The 18407-nt window shown below is 44.4% G+C and overlaps 1 protein-coding gene across 1 annotated transcript in view; it reads right to left on the minus strand.

Moving 5' to 3' along the window:
- Positions 1–1105: 1105 nt before the first annotated feature.
- LOC116841848 (E3 ubiquitin-protein ligase MIB1) overlaps positions 1106–18407 on the minus strand; it is a 420998-nt gene continuing 403696 nt past the window's right edge. The window contains exons 11-16 of the mRNA XM_032810270.1: positions 5816–6035; positions 5370–5680; positions 4847–5021; positions 3825–4023; positions 3358–3512; positions 1106–2661 (exon numbers count right to left, since the gene is read on the minus strand). Of these exons, the coding sequence (XP_032666161.1) occupies positions 2521–2661; positions 3358–3512; positions 3825–4023; positions 4847–5021; positions 5370–5680; positions 5816–6035 (1201 nt within the window). The 3' untranslated portion in view covers positions 1106–2520. The remainder of the gene's footprint in view (positions 2662–3357; positions 3513–3824; positions 4024–4846; positions 5022–5369; positions 5681–5815; positions 6036–18407) is intronic.

Raw genomic sequence — 18407 nt, forward strand, 5'->3', positions numbered from 1 at the left:
ATATATATATATATATATATATATATATATATATATATATATACATATATATATATACACAAACACATACATACATATATATATACAGGGTGTCTCACAACCACCGTAAGATATTTTAATAGCGTATTGTGAAGATAGAGTAAAAAATCCTAATATAAAAATATCGAGGCTACAATAATTTTTGAATTATAACCGATCAAAAATTACCATTAATATCACGTAGAATTTGCGCGCTCAAGCTCGTAGTTATACAGCACGCACATCGTTTTATTTAATTATTAATGTTTTCAGGGATCAGCTGTGCAGTAAAAACTAATATTAACTGTGAAGTCGATAACAAATGATAAAACAATGTGCGTGCTATATAACTATGGGCTTGAGCGCGCGAATTCTACGCGATATTACTGGTAATCTTTAATCGATTATAATTTAAAAACTATTGTAGCCTCGACATTTTTGTATTAGGATTTTCGACTTTATCTTCAGAATATGCTATTAAAATATCTTACGGTAGTTGTAAAACATCCTGTATAGTTACATACACATGAACACGATGCACATCTTTGTCTTCTTCTTTGTGAACTTTATTTTCTCTCGCGAAGTAGACTCCACGGCGAATCGCCACCGATACTCGGTCTAATCTTTTTACGAAGTGCCGTTAGCGTTGCAAACACGTGTCGTGCGATTGCGTGAGATAGCCTTTTATACAAGAATGTGCATAAAATATTACGTGAGAATCTACACGAAAGACGCGACAGCGCGATCGTCGGATTTAGGGATAGCTAATGGTACAAGAGAGACTGCAGCGAATGGATGTTCATATCGCGCATGTAAATTCGATACTCCAATACTTTCCTCGTAGATTTCTAGCCGAGTATGTTACCTGAGAAGGCAAATGAAGATAGAAATCTGTAAATTCAGTTATCATATAAATGTGGCTTTATGTATTACGAGATTCGAATTCTCGAGGAAAATAAATAATTTTTCGTATATTTCTCGTTTTACGTATTTGCTTTTATCCCCGAACAAAAACCAACGTATGTTTTATTTAACGATCGAAAGTTTCGTCGTGTGACATTTATATGGAAATAGGACTTTGTGCGGCAAGTTTATAAAATTTGTTTATTGAATTATCGGGGGTAGAATACAGTAAAGGTAATATGTAATGATATAACTTTCGTTCTATGAGACGATAATTGTCACATTGTTTTGTAATATCATACGATATTATTTGTATCATACGCGCGTACTGGAACGCGCTCACTCTAATAAAAAAATTTAAGGAAAATAGTGAAGTCAATAGAAATACTATCAAAACAGGAATGATTTGCGAGTATGAATAATTCTGTTTAATAAATTTACTTTCTGTTCCTCTCATATCTTTCGTTCACGAATTCCCGTCCCAATACGGCTGTTACATGTCTCGATGTAAACGATTTTTGAGTCAATCGAAAGGTAATATATAACAATATATAAATATTTGAATTAAAGAAGATACAAATTGTACAAATCAGATCGAATATAATATCATCACTTATTCATACTCGAAAGTAATATATGTAATAGCGAAAGTGTTATTACATGAAGTATATACAACAAACATGTAAAATTTATATAGAAAGAGGGAACTGAGATAATTTTTTACTATTTTATGATCCGTATATAATAACAACAGAGTATACAATCGAATCGGTAGCGATGTTACTGAAAACATTCCTGCCGACTACGCGATAACAAGTAACATTGTATGTTAGCAGGTTCTAGTGTTTAGCAAACAATATATTTTATTTCAACGTTATAAAATATATAAAGCTACACACAAATGCGATATCACCACCTATCGATCTTGGCCTAGCAATTGTGGAAATGATTCAAGATAAATATGTGTGTAGAGGGATTTTTACATATATCAATAATAAATATATGGAAGAATTTCTTAATGCTTAGTGTGAGTGACGGGATATAAGCTTTTTTCACTCTTTAATTACGCGGAAAGACAACGATGCGCTCTCATGAACGATAAATAAAATCTTCATAGGAGGTTCAGATTTAAGTACGTTGCATTCGCGCGTTATAGTTGCATCATACGCGACGCAACTTCAACAGCGTATTATGTATGATCCGTCGTGTAAAACAAGTTTCTCTCTGCTACAAATGCAAATATTAAATAATAATTGTGCGTACTTCGCGCGTTTGACGCGACTAATCGTCATTCGCTATCAGCTTCAGCCATCATATGTTTCACCATTTTACGGACCATCGCAGCTTAATGATAATTATTGATTCTATAATCAATATTTATAATCAATATTCTGTTATACTCCGAGTGTGATGTTTATCGTGTCTCGCGCAAACCGACTTATCAAAATGTCGTTGTCAGAAATAAATGTGGTATGAAGAAACGACGGCCTCTCTTCTTCTCGTAACTGCGAAATGTGGTGGTGGGTTTAATTCGTCTTCTCTCTCTTTCTTTCATAATCACCGGCGGAAAAATGCAGCGCGCCCGGTGATCCTTTATTTTTAGTAGAGCAGAATGCGCTTGTCGACCGCCTTGCGACATATTGGACACTCCGACATCCGGTCGCCGCACATTTGGCAGGTACCGTGTCCGCACAGAAAGATCATATTTTTCAGACGATCCAAACAAACTGGACACATAGTCTGCAACAATAAAAAGAATCGGAGACTCAACGGTTATTCCTCATGGCGCGTTTCTGTCGGAACAATCAATCGCCACGGGCGAATCATTTTACGATCCACGCCTCTGTGTTGTACTCGATGTTCTCAGAACTCATTGACTAATTCGCAACTGATCTTTGCAAACATTTAACTTGAAAGACATTATTTTCTTTTCGCGAATCAATTTTTAATATTAAATATCTTGTGATAGCCGGTTTTCTAATTAAATTCTTTGTTATATTAAATGAAGGAGATTTGTGTTACAACTTTCTTGGAAATTGTATTAGATCTTGCAAAATTTAATTTGCAAAAAGTCGGTAATAATAATAGAATCATAATGACGATAATAATAATTATGATAGCATAATTATGATAGCATAATACAAGAGATTTTAATTCCGGATTAGTAAAAATCCAAATATTTAGCTTGAAAAAAATCTAATGGAGCCCGAAAGTGATTATGCTGTACTTTCTTCTCGAAGCCAGTGGTAGATTAAACAAGGTGATAGTTAAAGTTAGAGCGTACATGGCAAAAAGGTTCAGAATTTTGGCCGCCTGGTTTTCCAAGAGCAAGTTGTAATTGTATGGCGCGCGACGCGGACTTCTTTCGGCCCAAACGAAATTATTCGTTTCATTAAAGCGGCGCATAACGAAGCGAGACGCAAGAGAGACACGTACCTGCTCCTTGATGTCCTGCAATTGCTGCTGGAGTTTTTGTATGTCGCTGTGGGAAGTATCTCGACTGCCGTTGTTCATTAGAAGAGCTTCCCCAACTCCGGTGTTCGACGGTACCGGTTCCTCCTCGGGGTCTGCTTTTATATCGGATATCGTCCCTGCGAGAGCATAACAGTCAGTTTAAAAGAAAGCACTCGGCGATTCTCTTTGCTTCCTCACGGTACGAACTAAACGCACGATGCAGAATTCTGATTTGGTCGCGATGCGCGAACAGATCTCAACGGGAAGACCGAAGCGAGATAATTATATAATCGTTGTATTTTACATAATTGATTCTTATATAATAATATCGAAGTAAACGTCCTAAATAAAATTCAGTTAGCAACAATATGAAAGGCGATGTAAACATCGTTTACGCTGCAAAGTGCAGGCGATCGAGTTATCAAATAATCCCGAGGTGATCATTGTACCTGCGTTGCATCCCTTCACGTAAGTGACATCGCCTCCACCGCCGCAGCAGATCGACAGCGGCACCATGTGCTGTATCTGGGCCCGACATTGCACGCACTTCTTCATCAGGGCTGCGCAGCTCTCGCAGGCGCACATGTGTCCGCACGGACGGAACAACACGCCTGCCTTGCGATCCGAACACACCACGCATTCTTCGATCTGAGAACAAACGCTCGTTATTGCGCGAGGACGTGGGTAGAATACGTCTAGAGTTACCGAGCTTATCGCGCGCGTATCGTCCTTAGAGGATGCATTTCAGGACAAAAGGAACGATCTGCTTCTAGATACGCGAAGAATTGTTTGTCCATGTAGTACGATCACAGCATCAGATCGACGAAAGAGATACATTTTATATCACGATTAGAGTCTGACTTAATTATAGAAATTATCAAGTCAGCAATTTATGAAATTAAAATGAAAAAATGTAAGTTTTAGAAAATGCATCTTTAACGCATAAAGGTAGAATTAATTCTTTTCATGAACAGTAACTTGGCGTTATCGTTGAGATTATCGTTATAAGTATCTATAGGAATCTAGAAATTCGGTGTTAATGCGAAGTAGATGTTAAATGGCTGCTGAAAGACTAAGTTTTAAGGGCAACAATGGTTTGTGTCAGTCGGTGTACAATAGCGCAGTAGAAAAGAGAACAGCCCAGATAGAAAAATGTGTTTATTCTGAGCTCATATTGTATTCATGTATCTTCAAACATGAGGACAAGAATAGACATTGATGCGGGCTCATATACGCCTCAGAATGTAGACATGTTATGCTGTCACAAAAATACCTCATTTAATAATAATAATCAACATCATGTCAAGAATTTGCAACATAATTTGTACAGCATTTGTGTGCATCTGGTGCTCATGTCATGAGATCACGTAATGATCTTTAAAAAAGTATCAAATTGGAGTCATAATATGAAGTCACATTGTGATGAAACATGATCATCACGCATTTCTATCTGGGAGTGTCAGTTTCATACCTTCACACGTAAAAGGACGTTTTCTCGGCAGATGAGACATTTTTTTACTCTCGGCGCACATGCGTTGCAACAAGCCACGTGTCCGCAAGGGCTAAACAACATTTCCCGTTTGCCATCCGAGCACACGAGACACTCGTCGATCGCCGCTGACGGTACGACGGTCTCGATGTCATGCCTGGGAAAAAATTTTGCATTTTATAAAAACAAAAAGAGAGAAAACAAATTTCACATATCATACATTCAAAAAATATATTCAGATAATACCAAGTTATATATTTTTAAACAATAAAGTTTTTTGACTTTTTTCAAATAAATTATACAAGAATTTATATATAAAATTATATAACGTTGAGGTGATCGATCTTTATGTTAAGCGAGCTTTAAAAAGAAGTACTAGATAAATATCTGACGATATTCGATACTTTTATAAAATTGGTTTAGTTGCTAGAGATTGAAGAGCGAAGGGTCGAAGAACGCACGTAAGCGGTTCTCTTCCTTTCCTCTCTCGCTCTATTATACTAACGATTCCTTGTCTTTGTGGCAGGTGGTAAGGGTCTTGCAGAGATTCGGATCTGGACAAAGATCCAAAGGTGTCTGGCCCTTCTTGTTCTTCAGCTCCAAATCGGCTCCGTGGGCCGCCAGGAAGCAGGCGATGAAGGAGCTGCTCTTCTTGTCCTGGCCCTGAGTGCCTAGACCCATCAGCAGCCGCCCGACGTCCTGCACGTCCTGCAGCTGCCGCAATTGTGACAACGTGTGATGACGCAGAGCCTCGTGCAGAGGTGTGTCCCCGTCCTTATCGGCGACGTTCAGATTCGCACCCTCGCGAACCAACAACTGTCGACCGAGCAAATTGAATAGGCGTACGATTAATAATTATCGACTAATCGATAATATAGAACTGTCGGAATTATAGAAGATAGTTCTCAAGAATATCTTTCTTTTATTTGTTTTTCGCGAAGACCAACGCACCCGAACGATCTGTGTATGTTGTCGCTCGACTGCGAGATGCAGCGCGGTCTGCAGGTTGACATTCTGCAAGTCCAGGTCGGCTTTCCCGGCGCGTGCCAGCTGCTCGGCGACCTCCACATGATTGTTTAGAGCTGCCAGATGAAGGGCCGTGTAACCATCGTCCTTCTTCTCGTCGACGATCCAAGGTCGTGGCAACTTGGACAGCAGCACGCGCATCGCACTGAAACGTGATCAAAAAGATTGATTGTGATTGTTCCTCGCTGCATGGAACAATTACGTCTCCGTTCGCGCTCGCACAAGTTCCAATTATCTCGCAACAAAGCGCTCTAATTAATCTCCGTGTTCCTTTTGAAAATTACACGGTGTACGTTTGCGAAACGTTTTGTGTAAAAAAAGGAGCGGAGAGAAAGAGGAGGGAAGAGAGAGAGAGAGAGAGAGAGAGAGAGAGAGAGAGAGAGAGAGAGAGAAAAAACAGACCTCGCGTGACGTATTTTGTCGTATTTTACGAAACCTTTATTTTTGTACAGTGCGTCTCACCGTTTTCCCCTATTTTTCTAACGCTGCTCGTATTTTTGTCTATCATTTTCAACCAATTATACTTTGATATGGTATCGCGCTGTATATTTATATTCGTTGTGCAGCATTTTGTTCCCGGAGATACGGCAAACTTACGTTCCCGCTCTTTCTCTTCATGCTTTTGTCCAGCTTTTATATTACGGAAAGACGCGAACTCGCGTATTTCTCTGTCAGGCGATCCGCTTCCGTGTATCACTAGCATATTTCTAACTACATCTCCGCGGCAAGGACCCCATAGTGAGGCAGCGAGAGACGGGGACAGCTGTTCGTAGACGGGGCCTCCTCCGAAGGGGGCCTCTTCGAGGCGGTAGTCCGCTGCTGGGGCATGACGGCTGCGCATGTGTTTCGTCATATGCGTCTACATATGTCTCGAAATGTCTCGTATAGCTTAGGAGGAGGCCTTCTCTCGCGACTCCCGTCATCCTTCGGGAGAAACGCTTTGTCAATTACGCCACGAGATTCTCGCGGAATCTGAATGATTATCAAGAGGACAAATCGATCCTCGGCCTTTGCGAACGGAGATTTGCGGAGAGACGAGGTCTTCCTTCCTATGATTGTGAAATATGCAAAATATTGCTTCGGAAATTTAGACAAGAGGCAGCGATATGCTCTCTGAAACGCGAAATATTTCGCTAATAAACACAAGAAAAATGCAAAGAACGTAGTAAAACGTAAGAATAACGACTGCCGCATATTTTCAATTCAAAGAGACGTAAATTCAATTCAACGAGGGATTTGTGAGAAACGTGATCCCGGCGAGCGATAATCTGCTTATCTCGGAGGCGGGTAATAATCCGTAAAAAATGACTGTTTGCGTACCAAACGTAATGACGTATGTGTGTGCAATGTCGTACGGGAGTAACGATGTTTGCGTTAAATTCGCGACCCTGTTAGGCATCGCGAATCTTGTTTCCGCGTTAGCGAGATGGGGGGGAAGGTCATCAAATTTTTACGACGCGTAAGCGACGTCGTTTTTCATTAACGCAGTCCAAGGGACACGCGTTTTGCATCCAAGTGTGCGGAGAGAGCTCGAGCCGGGGCCGTAGCGGCAGCAACAATGAATCGCCCAGGCCGCTCTCCCCTTCTTCCTCCTCCTCCTTCTCCTCTTCCTCCTCGTCATGAATATGCAAATGGCCGCGAATGTTACCGTTACCGCGTTAATAACTATAAATCGATTACTTCGCCAATTATGTCGGGGACTCGCGCCCGGCATCGACGCCGTGCGATTTTATTGCGTCATTAACCGGTCCCGCGATTCTGCTCTCGTCACACCGTTGGTCTCGTTTTTTCCCGTACCCCTTGCCTCCTTCCTCGTCCCTTCTACCATCGGCTTTACTTCCCGGCGGCTTGCCGAAATAATTACCATCAAAACGATCGGAATAATGTAATGATTAAAAAATCGTGCGCTCTTTTTCTTTCTGGTTCATCGTGGCATATTTTTTGTCGAAAATAATTAAAAATATTAATATATACTGATAAATATTCTATGTCGAATAAATATTTTATGTCGAAAAAATAACACAGATATATCGAGCGGAAACTACAATTAAATGTTGTAAGTGAACTGTAAGTATTTAAGTCTAATAATACGAGAGAGAAGCGTATATTGCGAAGGCGAGTAATTAGACACGGTCTATTCTAATATAGGCCTCGCGACAATTATGTTTCTAAGTGTGAAATATCGGTCGGAAGCGTCTTCTTGAGCAAAGAGCACCGAAAGAAGATTCCCAAGGAGGCAGATGCGAATCTCCTTTTCACCCGTCCGACTACAAATGAAACGTGCCCAAAGCAATGGCTTTTAACGGCAAAACCGACTCTGCCGGCTTGAAAATCCCGTTTCGTCGGCCTGGGTAATTCGCGATCTGTCCGAGTCTTCGCGCGAAGTCTCGCGTAGGATTTCGCGCGAGCGAATCCGCGTGGGAGCAAGACACGCGCGACGTTGATTTAACGCCGCCGATAATTATCGCAATTACAACGGCAGTCGCAGGGCGGTGTAACAGATAGAAATAAGCATGAGCGGACGGGCAGGCGGACGGACGACACCGGTTATTACGACCCGTCAGTCTCCGGTTTAATTTCATTTCGGCGTCGCGCGTTCAAAGTCGGGATCCGTCACAATCACGACCTGCATAAATACCCGGGCCCGCACTTAGCAGGCATATCGTGACGCGTGTTATTACTCCGATTAATTTCCCGCTCGTCGACAAGGACTTTTGCCCGTCGCCGACGTCTCTGTTCGTTTATTGGCATCAATGAACCGTCGTTAGGCGCTCGCAACACACTACTCGATATCGTTACGTCGATCGTCGCATTATTATTATTATTATATAGCAGTTCACTGATCATTACGCCGATCTTAAATCGCCATTTATTATCGGTATCCCATTCTCGACGAATCACGTCTCTCGAATCACACCTCCAGGAGGTTCGCAGAGCGGACGTTCGAGTGCGAATTCGCAATGCGATTCCAAAACGAGACAGGTATACAAATACACCGAATGCATAAGAAATCGCGGACTCTCCTTGAGTCGTCGATCCTTCTCTTCACAATTTTTTCCCATTTCAATCGATCTTTGCTTCATGAAAATTCGACTCGTTGCTTGATCGTTGAATTTCTTTTTGAAAATCTCTTGCAAATTTTCTTTGATATTTTAACAGGCTGGATCCATCGTCCCGAACGCGAGTTGTCTTATATTTGCTCGTGCGACTCCGAGCAAGCTCCGTTGACGCGAGCGAACGAGCGGTCGCGAATCGAGCTCGCTCCGCATCGCACGCGCGAATCGCGCACGCATATATCGAGCATTTAGTGAGTCAGCGACGGCCGTGGCATCATCGCGGAGAGTCCAACCCGATGCAACCGCACGGTCCAACACGCGTGCCTCTGTTTCCGACGCGTAGCGCGAGCGTTCATCGCCTCCTGCATTTCGCGGCAGTGTGAGTCAGTGAGATCACGCGGCGACACGCTAAATATAATTGACGCGAGCGTGTGCAGCGACGACGACGACGACGATGACGACGACGACGACGACGACGACAACGACGACGACGACGACGACGACGACGACGACGACGTGCATCGAAGAGGACCCGAAGAACGCAACTGAGGAAGAGACTGCTGCTGTTTCTTTTCCTCGTCGTCGTCGTCGTCGTTGCGGTCGAATCGTCAGTGGTCGATACTCGTCGTATTCGTCACATCGATCGCGACGGAGAATCAGACGCTTCTTCTCGTCGCAGGAGCGTTCCCGCGGAATCGCGTTCCGCTCGCTCCCGCTCGCGTCGACCCGCTAAATATAGCGAGTGCGAACTCGCGATTATTTCGGTATTCGCCGCGGCGCGCAGCTGCGATTCGTCGTGAGTGTGATATCGAGAGGATTTCGAGGCCGAACAGAAACAGAGAGAGAAAGAGAAAGAGACAGAGAGAGAGAGAGAGAGAGAGAGAGAGAGAGAGAGAGAGAGAGAGAGCGAAAGAGAGGATGATCTCGAGCAAGCCGGCAACCACGGTGAGTCGAGTCGCGGCGGAAATAATTCCGCCCAGTCTGTCATTGTCGAAACGGGAGATTGTTCGCGAGCGGTTTCGGGAAGGGAAGGGAGGTAGGAGGAATTATCGACAAATTAATCGCCCACGAGAATGCGTATCGTTGATCAAGTGGGCTCTGGCGATGCTTATCAACGATCAATGGGAAAATCGAGTCGGAACCAAAGCGGGATGTGATATGTGTGTGTGTATGTGGGTGAGAGAGATATGTATGAAAAATACGAGAAAAATGCAAAATTTTAACCGCAACGTAGAAATATGACGCAAAGTGTACGAATGTGTGCTAACGGAATGCAGATGTTAGAATCATGAACGTATGAAGAGATAATACTTGAAATTTAATTACATCTTATATCGTTTCTCCGCGATCGTGCACAGCCGCAGAGTGTCAAAGGGTTCGAATATTTTCCTCGAAAAAAGAAGAAGAATGTAAAAATATGTTGAGACTACGTATAAAAGAACCGTACGACTACTATGCGACGTGTACCTCGAGACATTACGTACGCGGCGCACCTCTCTGCGCTAATTGCACCTCTCGACCTCGCGTCGAGATTAACGAGTCTCCCGCGAAAACGCGCTCATTCGGAGCCGGAGAAAAATCGGAAGCTGCGATCTTTCTCTCCGTAGGCAGCTCCGAGTCTCCTCAAGGCATTCACTGACGGATTACTGAGAAACCACGAAGGCCACCACAGTCCCTAAAACATTTATCCGCCGCAACCTCGCGGAATTCCGGTGGAATTCCATTTATCTTCCCTTTCGTTTGCCCGCCTGCGCTCTTCACCAGGCGGCGAGCTCCCAAGTATTCGGATTTTCTATCAGTCATTCGCGCCATTCGATTCGATCAAACTCCGCGCAATAAATAAAGCTTCAATTTTCGTGCCGCGAGCCTTCCCGTCGAACGCGCGCGCGAGATAAATTAGCTTCTAATATTCGGTGACAGAAAATCCTTTCGTCTTTCTCGGGAAAAAAAAGTAAATAGGAATTCTCGCTCTACAATACTTTTTTACGATTTTCTTCAGAAACTGTAGTTAATACTTTGACGATGTAGATCTGTACTTCCGCATCCGCGTTTGATGCATTAAATTTATTGAACACGTGCACGCCATTTGATGAAATTTCAGTCTTTATTGAATTTCCTACAGACTCAGATGAATTCCGAATTTTCATCATGTAATTTCATGCAAATTTCTCATGAATGCAATTTTAATTCAAGACGCTCGTCAAAGTGTGTGTTAATGAGATATCGAGGAAAGGTTCGAAATGTCGTCGAGAGAAATTTGTCTTATATTTTTAGGAACAGCGTGTATTGACTCACTCACTCACTCTCTCTCTTTCTCTCTCTCTCTATTTAAATTCAGCGAATCGGTCGATTCGGCGAACCAGGAAGGAACGCACGGCCGGTTCGAATCGACGATGTCCGTTCGTGGGTGACGGTTAGGCGCCGAAGGGGGGAGAGGGAGAATGGATGCGCTCTAATATGCAGAAACCATGAAGAACGACGGCCACTACCATGACGCAATTTCCGGGTGTCTCTATCGGAGTTGGCGCACCCAGGAAAACGGCCGCTGGCCCCCTGATACTCGTCGCTCGCTCTCCTACGACCCGTTTCGTTTTTCTCCTTTTCGCCACCCTTCCGATTTACTTCTTCCTTTTTTCTTCTTTTTTACTTTATACAGTGAGATTAGACCCGCAGAAAAGTTTTTCGAGAGAAAAATCGAAATCCCGCGCGCGAGGAGATGCAGAAGCTTCTCGTCGTCGTCGTCGTCGCCGTGGAACTTCATCGGCGAAGTGTCCGACGAAAATTGGAATTTGCCCTGAGTGCCGAATACCGGAAGTTAGATCCGGATTAAGCGAGGAACTTTTCAAAGTGTCCTTCTAATTTCGTTTCTTCTTTCCGAAGAGCTTCGCCTCTTTTCGCTCGGCCTCGTGTCGCCGAGGCTGCACGAGCATCGTGACGTTATTTTTCCGGTGAGAGAGTGTACGATTTTTTGAACGAAATGTCTCGAGATACGTGTTCTCGTAAATACCAGAGAAACGAGAAGCGAGAGGAAATATCTGGCCGAGAGAGAGAGAGAGAGAGAGAGAGAGAGAGAGAGAGAGAGAGAAAAAGAGAAGGAAGAGCTAGCAGCTAGAGCCAGGAATTTACGCGTCCTATTTGCGTGTTTACCTGCGCGACTTATCCCTTAAATGCATCGCGTCTCAGTTCTGCAACAGTTCATAATTTCGCTCGCATCTCTTGCGACACCGGCGTCGCTACGTTTACTAGAGAAAAATGTATAATTTTGTATATTAGCGATAAACGAATTCTCGAGTAAACGAGGCGAGCAGCATTGCTCTCCCGATATTTCTTCTCGTTTCTTGCATCAACTGAAAATTAATTCCTACTAAAAAATATTATTTATACATATATCTCGAATTGCGCGGACTATGCCTGAATGGCTCAACTCAACGCGAGAGAATACGTTAAAATATCAATCATGCAAATATTATTCTTTAATTTTAAATTCAATAAAACTCGCGAGATTTTTTTCCTTATATTTATGTATCCGAAAAAGCTTATCCTGAAAGGGTTAAGGGTCAACGGGAAATCTCGTAGCCGTTGCCGTGACGAAATTGAAATTCCCGGAGGGTAGTATCTCCGAAAGGATTAGTCGGTACTGGAATCAAAGGATCGGAGGAGAGGAGAAGGAGGAGGGAGGGAGGACTTGGAGTAGCGAGAGAGAAGCAGGTAGGTAATCGAACCGAAAACTAAATCACAACTACCAACTAATTCTATCCGCGGAGTTTGGACGTCGCGGAGGTGGGATGTCCTGGTTCGGCAGGGTAGACGACGTTGCGAACGAAGATGTCGGCCGGAATTGAAGAGACGCGAAAAAAACGTTGTGAGATAACGGAGGTCACAGTCAAATCACAATGTTACACCCGAAAACGGCACGTTTTTTGCGTCGATGTAAAACGCAGAGTAACAACCGCGCGCACAAAGCTCGCGAGTTAAAATAACGAAAAGAAATGAAGGGGGAGGAGGAAGAAAAGTGGCATTGGTGGAAAAGTCAAGGGAGCAGACAGAAGAAAGAAATAAGGAAAGAGAGTGAGGAAGAAAGATGGAAAGGAAGAAAGCACGAGGAGGAAAATTCTTCGATCGCTCGACCAAGTCGCGTAATTTATGCGTTCAATACCCAACCGAGGGAAAGAGAAAGAGAAGTAGGAGAGCGCGGCTGCGAAAACGCGCCGGTGGTTTTCTAGAAAAAAATATATTAATTCCGAGCTCCTTTAAAAGTTATTGCAAAAGACGAGTGCAAGGAGGGAGGGGGACGGCGGCGAACGGCGGCGGCAGCGACGGGTCGGTCGCTGGCAGGCGGAACTTTTCCGCGGCGATGGAAATGACTTCGGCATAAAATATGACGCGATGGCACAGCCAGACGAGTCGCAGGTGCACCACCGCGGGGTAGGTCACCCGTGATCGCTGCACTCGTCGGCTATTTTAATTCGGGCAAAGGGGGAAAGGACGACGCGGCAGCGACGACGAGTCGTTTCGCGCTCATGGCGCAGGGTCGATCTAGGGAACCCTCTCGGGGGATAGCTGTCAAAATAACGGAGATTAAATTTACTACGAGATCAATTTTATGCTGTGAAACGTCACGATTTTACGAGAGAACGCGAGAGCAGGTGCGTTCATTCGCTCGCATGTCCATTCTCGAGCGATCGCAGAGCTTAATCGAAGAAACTTAACGAAATTCTCGAATCGTAGAATTCGTAGCACGCGCTAAACATTGTTGTATATATTTATTAAATATCTTCTATATCGAAATCTCTGTTCGATGGAGAGAATGCAGTTGAAACACTCTAAAATCTTTCAACAGTAGTTTGAACTAAAATTTGAATTTAAACTTTGTTCTAATAATATGTTTGAACACAGAGTTTGAATTCGCGAACTGAAGTTTAAACTATTATTGAAATCCTAAACGTTTTCGTTCACAGATATTTTCAACTGAAATCTCGCGATATTTACGTCTGTAGTAATAACTTTTGAATGTATTACTTCAATCTTTTTTCTCGAGGCAATTCAATGATTACTCGTATTTCTGAAACGCCCGCAACAGCCTTCCCTTTAATTTCGTCTGCACCTCTATCGTGATTGCATCGTATACGATACGCTATATCGATTATAGCAACTATTACGGTTACCACCACCATCACCATCATCACTGGCACTACCAGCCAACACCCCAAACCACCCTTCCGTCCAGTGTTCGTATATTGTGGTTATTAACGAGAACGTTGTTTACCTTACCGCGAATATTATTAGTACTATCGTTATTAGCACTGTTCGTTACGTAGCGCAAATTAATATGTTACCGCTATTATCTTTATTTGCTTCGCGATCGAAATTAATCTTTACACAAGCTCCGTATCTTACATCGAAAATACGCGCGATTAAACTGCTTGATTGCACAAAGTAAGAGACGGATTATCTCCTCTCTGCTCTCATAAATTTGTGATTTTTTTTCGCTGCGGCCGGCAAAGAGAGTGGTTTAACATATGGCGAAAGAGCTAGACGCTTCCATTAGCTGTAGCCACATTTAAATGGTGTTTTTAGTCGAATAAAAACGAACGCGAATTGGCAACAGATAAATTTCCTCAACCGCAACGATATCCGATTTTAAAAGCGCTCATACGGGAGATGGCCGAATTTGTCGAAATTGTCAAAACAATTTCATCTTTAATGCGAGATGCGCGCTGCAGCACGAGCGGCTATGTTTTTCCCGCACGGGAAAATATGTACGCTCAACATGAGAGCGAAAAGTTTTCTCGGCCGGGACAGAGCGGAGAGAGCGAGAGAAAAAAGGAAGGGGATGAAAATGATTCCGGCACGAAGCACGACGGACGGTGACGTCGGCGACGCCGCGTTTTTCCTGAATGAGTTCCGTCTCGTTTATTTTGCTTATTCGATTCCTCCGACGAAAACACGTCTATCTGTCTTTAGCCGACCGGCCGTAGGTGCGGAGGAAGAGATATTTTGGCTTTGCAGCATATCCCGTCTGCTAGAAGCTGTTTACGTCTCTTTCTCTCTCTCTCTCTCTCTCTCTCTCTCTCTCTCCCTCTCTCCCTCGTTCGCTCGCTCACTCGCGTCTTGTTCTCGCAAGTTCGCGAAGATCTATGCGAGGATACGTCGGACTAGATCACGCGATTACGAACGAACCTGTCGTCGTCTCAAACGTGACGGCTGCACCGTTTTGTTTTTCGCCGGGACGAGACGTTTACGTTGCTGCCTCTCTTGAAACATCGAGTCGCCCGACTGGTAAGATCAGCATGAATTAATTCGCCTCGTCATCGTTTCCAAGCCGATTCGACGATCGATGATTCCGTCGACGCATCTCTCACAAGCGGAGAAGAATTTCCCGGACGATCTCGCCGCGCCACCAGAGACTTACGTCACTGTGCAGTTATATGACCTGGGAGAGTATCCAAGTCCTCTCGTCCTGTCCCCTATCGTTTCGCAATAATTCTCTCGCGCACGGCACGTGAGGTGGCAAAATCGCGGCCCGCATTCCTCACACAAATTTATAACTTGTTTTTTCCTCTGCACGATGGACTTGATTTTGCGCGCGTGCGCGCGCGTATGTTGCTGTAAAGGTTATTTTGACGATGCAAAGTCCGTATAGCTGTGTGAAATCAACTCGTTATGCAGTTCCGTTCAGCCGAACGTGACTTGTAAGCAGTTTTTCTCCATTTCGCAGTCGTCTCTTCAGTAGCAAACTATTAAAACTAGAAACTCGCCGCGAGCGAGGTATGGGAAAATGCGCGAATAGGCATGGTGAAGTTCCGCGGGCAATATCGGGATTAAGGAAACGCGCCCTTAATTAATACGCCCATTAACGCTTGCGTCCTCGCCTTAAATTCCTAGTTCGCGGAAGTTTTACTGCATCGTTAAATCGCCTCGGATGCTCGTGCCGAGTTTCAAAGCGACGTCTCCGTCCCCCGACGGAGGACCGGAGGAACGGGGGGAGGCTGCGATCGGGGGCTCTTAATGGCCGTAATAATCCGGTGTTTTGAATCGGCCTTGTCATTAGTTCGGGCGACTCTTCCGGTTTCTCGCGCTCTGGCGAAGCTCCAGAGCTACGTAGAAAGAAAGAGGAACAAGAAGAAAAAGAAGAGAAGAAGAGTCTCACTGTGAATTTTATCGCGGACGTCGAAGAATTTTGGAGCATTTCGCGAGCGCAGTTACTTAGCAAATTGTTCATTGGGCGCGAGCATTTCTCGGCGCGCGAACTTTTTCTAGTGTCCAATAAATTGCGCAATGTTACGCTCAATTTTATTACGATAATTTAATTACGATGCTTTATCTCATTTTAGTCGATAACTGAAGTCGGATTCCACATCCCCGGCAAACATTCTCGAATTTGCTCCGCGCGCATACGAACGATCGCCCTCTTTCAGAAAGGGAAAACGCGTGAGAGTCGTGTAAAAGCGTTTATTTTTATCTGACGATATCGAATTCTGCGGCGCGATGCACACTCGAGAGTTTATCCGCGCATTTTTTGCTCGTGCACCTGTAACTTCGCTTCGTCGGTGTGAGTGCTTTACTTTACCGAGTCGATCAATCCATCCCCCCTCCCCCCATTATCCTTTTCGTTCTCAGCTCGGTAATTATGTAGCTCTCACGAATTAAAAAATTACACTTCAGAGATTACTACCGTCTGTACTATTATTTCGGAAATAGATAAGTAAACTTTATCTTTCTCGATAACAGAAGCGGACGTAGATTGTTCCTTTTTGTGTAGCTTTTTATGAAGACTGACGAACGAGACGTTGTGTTAGCGAAGGGATATAGAAATATCTTTCTGTCAATACTTGGGAGTAGACTGGAGAGATGAAAGGTTACAAAATATGATCATAACAAGGACGTCCTGAGGGGAAAGGGAGGATGTCCATCCTTGGCCCGCATCCGGTGGCAAAGCGGAGCCACGATATCGAGAGACACCCCTGAGATGGCTCACCCTGTTTTCGGCACGGCGAACTTCTGGACCTCGCGTTTCACGCGACCCCACTTGCAGTCCCCGGCCTCCCGCGCGTTGCCGCGAGACAAACAGCATTAACTTCTCTCGCGGCGTTCTCGAATAAAGTTGCACAGATTTGTCACGGGACAAAAACCGGCACGTTCCGCCTCCGTGACCGAGGCAGAGTGGTAAAAGGGGGAAGGGACGGTGGTGGCTTTCTAGATTTCTTCCTCCGGTTTCCTAGACGGCTGAAAAGTGGCTTCCTTCGGGCCCTTTATGTTTTCCTCCCGCGCGTTTCGCCAACTTCCCGCCGCGGCTTCCGCTTTTTCGTATACACGATGTCCCAGAAAACCGACGTAATGCGAGACAGAAGGGGCGACGTTCCCGGGATGAAATTTCGAAGGAGCTTTTTCCACATTAGAATCGAGACCTGGTTATGTCTCGGAAGAAACGAACAAACAATAAAACTTTTTGTATACCTCAATCGACGACGAAAATGAATTTTGCGAGAGCAACCGCGATAACTTGAGCGGGATCCTCCTTGAGAAAAATTATTTATTCAATTCGAGTAAAATTCAATTGTAACTTTTTCTCTATTTTTCTTTTTATCCCGAATTTCGACTTTGCGACGTCAGAAAGACTAGGATAAGGTGGAAAGTGCGATGGAAGAAATATTCCGCAACGAGATACGCGATCTTCACTAAGTATTTGTCGTATCCAGGCAATCGTCTTGGGGGATAAACGCGTGTTGGATTTCGACGGCGATGGGGTTTCGCAAGAACTTCATAAAAGCTTATATGATCGTATTGCGTACATTCGCGAGCGAGGCATCCTCCGCGGGGGTTTCCCGCAAAAGAAAGGGAATTGTGATGTAAGGGGTATCTCGTCATACGCGCGAAAAGCCAGACACCGTGCACTTGGAGTTTTGTTTGCGCATTAGCATGTACGTAATCGTCGAACGTCGGTCTTTCGGCCACGCATACGTTGAGAACCTCGCGAATAAAGTGCACGTGAACACTCCGAAGAGTCGCCCGCGTATTCCAAAACTATTCGGACAATATTCAGTCACGGATACTCGGATACTAGCTTTTAGGTAAAAACGTATGAAAATAAATCCAGAGAAATCTAAAATGTACGCAATCCAGTGGCGGCAGTTCTTTCGCGATCGATCTCCAGCGAGCTCGATCGTCAGAGGAACGCTCGGCGTGCCGAAAGGGGGTAAAAGTAATTTCGGGGTGCGATTCAATGTAAGTAAATACCACTCTCCTCCGACCGCGCATAAAATTCCAACGGCATTGGGAATCTCCTAGGAACTCGCGCCATCGCCATCGTCTTGTCTATTCGCGGGCGAAGAAGCGCCAGGGGCTGTTTCGATGCCGCGAGAATGAAATTGCGACGAGAAGGATTGCGGGATGAGAGAGCAGAACAGAGAGAGAGAGAGAGAGAGAGAGAGAGAGAGAGAGAGAGAGAGAGAGAGAGAGAG

The sequence above is a fragment of the Odontomachus brunneus genome, unplaced genomic scaffold (assembly GCF_010583005.1).
Source record: "Odontomachus brunneus isolate Ranch 3 - 2012 unplaced genomic scaffold, Obru_v1 Obru_scaffold_019, whole genome shotgun sequence".
NCBI classification, from domain to species: domain Eukaryota; kingdom Metazoa; phylum Arthropoda; class Insecta; order Hymenoptera; family Formicidae; genus Odontomachus; species Odontomachus brunneus.